The sequence below is a fragment of the Rhipicephalus sanguineus genome, chromosome 7, assembly GCF_013339695.2.
Source record: "Rhipicephalus sanguineus isolate Rsan-2018 chromosome 7, BIME_Rsan_1.4, whole genome shotgun sequence".
NCBI classification, from domain to species: Eukaryota; Metazoa; Arthropoda; class Arachnida; order Ixodida; family Ixodidae; genus Rhipicephalus; species Rhipicephalus sanguineus.
Genome location: NC_051182.1, coordinates 319278 through 325133, shown reverse-complemented (window position 1 = coordinate 325133; position 5856 = coordinate 319278). Strand labels below are relative to the sequence as shown.

The window sequence follows — 5856 nt, the reverse complement described above, 5'->3', positions numbered from 1 at the left end:
TACCTTGGTTGTGCGACGATCTCGGCCCCGTCATCGGGTGCCAACGAACCAGTGGGATTTAAACAGAGCGGAAGGCGTTGTGCGCGCTGAGATTTTTTGCGATCGGATGCTTCCAGCGAGCTGTCGGCTGCGAGGAATTCAGCGGCCTGTCGCAGTCGTCCGTCAGGAACACGCCATTACTGTTGTTCGCGGCCAAAACGGTGGGTGGCCTTTTCCGGAGACCACAGACGCGAAGAGCGAACAAAGGCGGCGTTCGCGCGGCTCGGGCAGATTCCCGTTGTGGTCGGGTGCGTGGATGGTACGCTCATCGCAATCCCGAAGCCCCATGGCCTGAGCTCCGCGGACACGACGCATTACATGTCGGGGAAGGGACTCTACGCATTCAACACCATGATCGTGAGTATTATTCATGCATTGTATGCGTAGCGAATTGTTTCATTTATATCGCTTAAACTTTCCGCTTTACTGAGGCTGTTGCAACTGAGTATAGTGGGAGCGGTATTTTCGATCTATCCAGAACGGGAATTGGTTCGTTTCAGGGCACTTCGCTTAGGATAAGCGATGAAATCATGTGACGCGGAGTACACTTTGGTTCAGCGGCCTGCACAGTGCATAATATTACCGTTGCTCGTTCGCCATGTGTACCCGAAGCTTGATTCTCGATTTGTATTTGTTGAGATTAGCGCTCCCAGAATGTGCCGTAGTATGTCCTTATTGTTCATTGTCGTGATGGACGTTACATGGATCAATTACATGGATGGATAATAAACTTTATTTCGGTCCCTCGGAACGCGCCCTAGCATGTACACATTAAATACGCATTGTTTCATAACCCTTTTTTCAGTCGAAGTTTTTCGTGTTGTAGATATTTTGTGATACATTGCCTTAAACATACAGCAGTAATTTGGTTAAAAGGCTTTGGTGGCTGGAAGATGGGTTGTTCCAAGCAGTAAACATGCAGACTACCCTTTGACACTGCATTGTCCTCGTGTTAGAACTTATGGTACAAGTCCTACCCTGTCGATGATTTGTCCATAGCTATGTTTCAACAGTCAGTAACAGTGCAGACAGATGTAGTTACATTAACATAATACCCAACATTGTACCCAAGGTCATTTATGGGTACAATTTTGACTGAATTGAATTCTGCAGACATGTGATGCCGACCTCTGGATGTCAGTCCATGTTTCCTGGGGTCATGTCATGACTAGTGGGTATGGCGGGGGAGCCCTCTCCGTCAGCACCTGGAAGCAAAACTTCGGCTTGCTTGGTAAGTGCTGTCAATGCTTGCCACATTCAAGACGTTATCACTACAGCTGTCATGCCGACCTCGTGCAGGAGACTCCAGCTATACATTAGAACCGTGGTTCCTGACACCAGTGCCCGGACGACCAGCTCGTGGCACCCCTGATAACCACTACAACAAGGCCCACACCGCCATGCGCAATGCTGTGGAGTGGTGCATCGCTGTAAGCTTGTGCAGCAGCTGCTCAAGCATCATTGCTGCTTGTGCAGCTCTGCACGACATTGCGTTGGCGGCACATGAGCCTGTTCTCGAAGGGGACGATGACGACACCGACGATGCTGAGCTGCTGCCAGCAGCAGCTGAGCTACCACCACCACCACAACGGGAGCCAGCAGCAGCGCAACCGTGTAGTGAACCTGTTTCGAGAACCACAGGGCCTGCATGCTTGAGCACCTGCGCAGAGTACGCCGCCGCCTGCAACGACCTCGGCAGCATTGTGTGGTGCGTGTTTGTCTTTGTTCATTGTGTTTGTCACTGTGTTTTTTTTTACTACACTTCAAATGTTTGCTACACATATCAACGAAACAGCGTTCTCCTATCAATGAATAACCCCCTTGAATAGGTTGGCAAAAAATGTGAAGCTCACCCTGACTCACTCGTGAAATATATTTTGCTCTTGGGGCTCACTCGAACTCAGACTCACCAAAATTTTCCTCAAGCGGATTCACTCGGACTCAGGCTCACTAAAATGTTTTCACCCGGACTCGAACTCACCAATGTATTACTCACTTGGACTCACAGCTCGATCTGAATCTGAGTGAGTCGACTCATGAGTGAGTTTGCCGACCTATGCCCCCTTGTCACACAACGCCATGCTGATGAAATGCTTCGACCAGGTTGTAAAATATGGCGCTTCACACTAAGCACAAGTGAGAGCTCAACTGTGAATGGCACATGGTGCCATTCACAGCCAAGTGGTAACCTGAAAAGGCTGTTTGAATCAGGACAGCAACATGCGGTAGCTTTAGTGCAACAAGAATCGTGCTTGTAAATGAAGTGAACAACAAGGGTGGTGTCAGAATTGAAATTTTATTACAAGTATCACGAGCAATGCACATAAAAAGCAAAATAAATATCCCTTAAATTTAATGCCAAAGAAAAGAATATAAAAGTAGCTTCCTTTTATAATATACAAATGGAGTTATTACAAAGTGCCTGCTGCTCCTCTGCAACAACACACGCGTCTCGCAGCACGAAAGTCATTGTATTACATGAAAACAAGGCACAGTCGAACCGGTATTAATCGAACTCGCTAAAAAAATGCAAGTTGTTGGTTGCTGATATGTCTTCCTCTATTATTGATTTCTGTTTGTACCCAATCCTGTTGTCTAAACACTTCTAAGCAACAGAACACGTATTCGTCAACTATTTTTTGGTCTTGCAATATTTCAAAATTGTTGTGCAACCTAGACCGTTCACAAATGCTTTTCTTTTTTTCTAGGATGTGTAAAAATCGATAGAAAACGTACAGTGTGTCACAATATTCTACACGTATACACTATAAACATAAAGATACACTACAGTGCACTATGTGCATATACTACAAAATTGCTGAATGCATGACTTTGTATAATGAGATCTTAAAAAAATGACATGGCAAAACATGATTTATAAATGAAACCACACTGTGCTATGCACATGTGCTACAAAACTGCTGAATGCATCACCTCACACGATGAGATTAAAAAGAAATGACATCGCAGGACACGATTTACCATTGAGCTACACTTTACTATGTACAATAAAACAGCACATCAGTGCTTCTGATCTGCAGAAAAAGAAAATTAACTGAGAAAAAATTGCAGGGCACCATTGAAGCAAACCAGCGTATCATAGCTCGTGATGTGAACAAAAATAAATCTACATATATGTACAACTAGTCATTACAAATCACTGTGCAGGTGGCATCCGCTGCAATGAGGGCCCAGGCGAGGGTACCGAACCCTTGCAATTCGTGGACCACTTCACCGACAAGTTGAACCTGGCGCAGCTTTCCAATGATGCCTGGCCCTGCCGCCTGGTGTTTGCGGCTAGTAACTCCAGCGCCTCGGCCTGCCGGTTGCCCCCATATCGCAGCTGCGGCATGAGCTGGAAACCAAGAAATGTGTTGCCATTATCATCTATAAATTTCCTGCTACCGACTCTTTGCTGGAAGCTTCTGTTCGTGAAGAGTTTCAGTGTGTGCAACAATATCCTCTCTGTTGAAAATCCACTGACCTAATGGCATCCATGAATGGTGCTTGGTTCACCGCACAACCAACGCACTTCGTTTGGACAAACCAAAGCGGTGCCGGAATTCATTTTCGCTCATCTCATGAAACGCATCTTACACCTCTAACCACCGCTGCATGAGAAGCAACCAAACAGCCCTTTTCAGGGCTACACAATCGTTTGCCCGGCTTTACGCGATGACTGACACAATCTCCTTCCAAAACCCTAGCTGCTGCAGTATGCAAAACATACAGCAAGCAGGTGTAACACAGGTGCAAACATGTGCATTTGTGTATGATGGCTATGTGAAGAAGTTATATAACGAGCTTGCGTTTTGAACAGTATATTTAGCAATAGCACATTTTCAGTTTCACTTTTGAAGCAATTGACAAAATAGGGAAACATTTCAAAATGTTGAACATTTTTGCAATGCTACCTTTTTGCTACATTTCACCATAACTGCAAGGCAGGACACCTGTTTATTCCATCTTACAGTTATGCATACAACTAACTAGCTCCTGCAACCGTTTGCCAAATTTTTTTGTGCAGCTTTTTGTCTTTACGCCCACAGATGTCATCTCTTCACAAACATATGCCTGCACGCATGAGCATCACCTGTGAGCATGTAACACCATCTACAGTTAATCAAAAACATCAGCGAAACTTACGAGTTGGGGCACGGGGAAGATCCTGGGCCACATCCTCTTCAGCCACACCAGCAGCAGCTGGAGCAGGGCTCACCTGTTATAGTAAGAAGTTTCTTGATTGACACACTGAGTGCAATAAGAAGTATGGAGTGGAAGTGGACAATAGCAATGTTTTTTTAGAATGTTTCAACAGCGGCATGCTATGACACACAGACTTCGGAGAGAGGGGTGGAGGGAGGCAAGCCTACTGGCTACGCACCTCGCTCGACTCGAGGGTCTGAGAAATGGGTTGGAACACGTAGGGTGCTCTAATGAGCTTTCGTCATCACCGCAAATGTGGCTGTTTCGCATTCTGTTCTGGGCGGCGCAACGTGTTAGCACCTCAGCTAACGCGGCAGCCGGGTGATCCACTCGATATTGTTTGAAAAAGTAAAACTAACAGCGCATAATGGCTCGAAGCAAATGAGCCCACTTGTTCGCAGCATACAGGTAACTATGATATTCTAAGCCAGTGCTTACCGATTCAGACCGCCCGAACTCTGGGCCTCGCACACTCGTCCCTGTCAAGCACGACGCGGCCGCGGTAATCCGAAATCTGGCCGCCTCGGGTGCCGCTGTAAAGCACAAGCGGGACGTGTAAGATGACCGACCACAATACAATTGTGCTCGCACTCACCTCTGCTGCCCTCGGAGTTTGGCAAGACCCTGCTGCGAATAGTAGCGCTCATTCCTCCATCGGGCCTGCCACTGGGCCCTGGTGTTACGCGCAGGGACTTCTTCGTTCAAAAGCGCTACTAGCTCCTGCCACATGTCGTCCCGGTCCTCCCTCGTGAACGACGGCTCCAGCGGGCACGACAGCGTCGCGATCTGTGGGTGCTCTTTCACAAAAGCCAGCAGAAGCTCCTTTTGACGATCCGACACCCGAGAACCAACGCAGACGTTGCGATCGGACGACATTTTGAAACTGCGTCAGCCGCTACTTTTCTCTTTTTTTTTTCGCGTGCGCGACACCATCTAGCGACGACGTCAAAAAAAAACTAACATTATTAAATATCATCACTCAAAGCTGTTGCTGTTTGAAAGAGTGTTTGAGCTTGAGAAGCAAAAACAATAATTTTCTGTAAAGTAATTATATTTATTAAAAGGCGAGAAACGCTTCACGGTCCCTGTGCCGACGTCACAGGATGCGCGTCTACTTCCGGAAAGCTGTCCGCTTCACGATTGGCTGTTCTCTTCCTCTCGGCGGTTCTAGGCGGGAGAGCTGCGCCTCCTCTCACTTTTGTGACGTAGGCACCGCAGAACGAACGCGAACGAACAGAGATCTCCGATCGCCCCCTAGGTGCGCGATCGCCTTTCGAAAAGGAATCGTTTCTTGAAGGGATTTACTCCTTTGTCGTGTGTCAACTGCGCTCGACCGCCTTTCGGAAGATGTCCCATTTCTAAAGGTCTTTAGAGTGGCCGTTGCTGTGTCAGGGGTATAAGACAGCCACCACCATATATTCGATAAGAACCTACCTGGAAGGGGGGCCGCGCGTGTTGAGGATTGTAGCATGGAACCCACTTCAAAATGAAGCTTTACAACAGGCTAATATCGTACTGGACGCAGAGGTCTCGCATTTTTAAGTGCTGTGGTCACAATTATTTTCAGGATGTGAAGATTCCTACGGTGGTGCGCTGGTGGCGAGTGAGCAA

At 47.3% G+C, this 5856-nt stretch overlaps 1 protein-coding gene across 1 annotated transcript; it reads left to right on the top strand.

Annotated features, from left to right (window-relative positions):
• The first annotated feature begins 316 nt into the window (after positions 1-316).
• On the top strand, positions 317-3285 carry LOC125759271 (putative nuclease HARBI1). The gene is made up of 4 exons (XM_049417683.1): positions 317-396; positions 1153-1270; positions 1339-1466; positions 3235-3285. The coding sequence occupies exons 1-4, from the start codon at positions 358-360 to the stop codon at positions 3283-3285; spliced, it is 336 nt and encodes a 111-aa protein (XP_049273640.1). The 5' UTR covers positions 317-357.
• Positions 3286-5856: the final 2571 nt, after the last annotated feature.

What these genes read in the sequence shown, in the direction of transcription:
- LOC125759271 (XM_049417683.1), top strand. Translation starts at nt 358, where the DNA reads ATGTCGGGGAAGGGACTCTACGCATTCAACACCATGATC. An exon ending in ACGCATTCAACACCATGATC is followed by an intron (nt 397 to 1,152) that starts GTGAGTATTATT and finishes TGAATTCTGCAG; the next exon opens with ACATGTGATGCCGACCTCTG. An exon ending in ATGCTGTGGAGTGGTGCATC is followed by an intron (nt 1,467 to 3,234) that starts GCTGTAAGCTTG and finishes ATGAGGGCCCAG; the next exon opens with GCGAGGGTACCGAACCCTTG.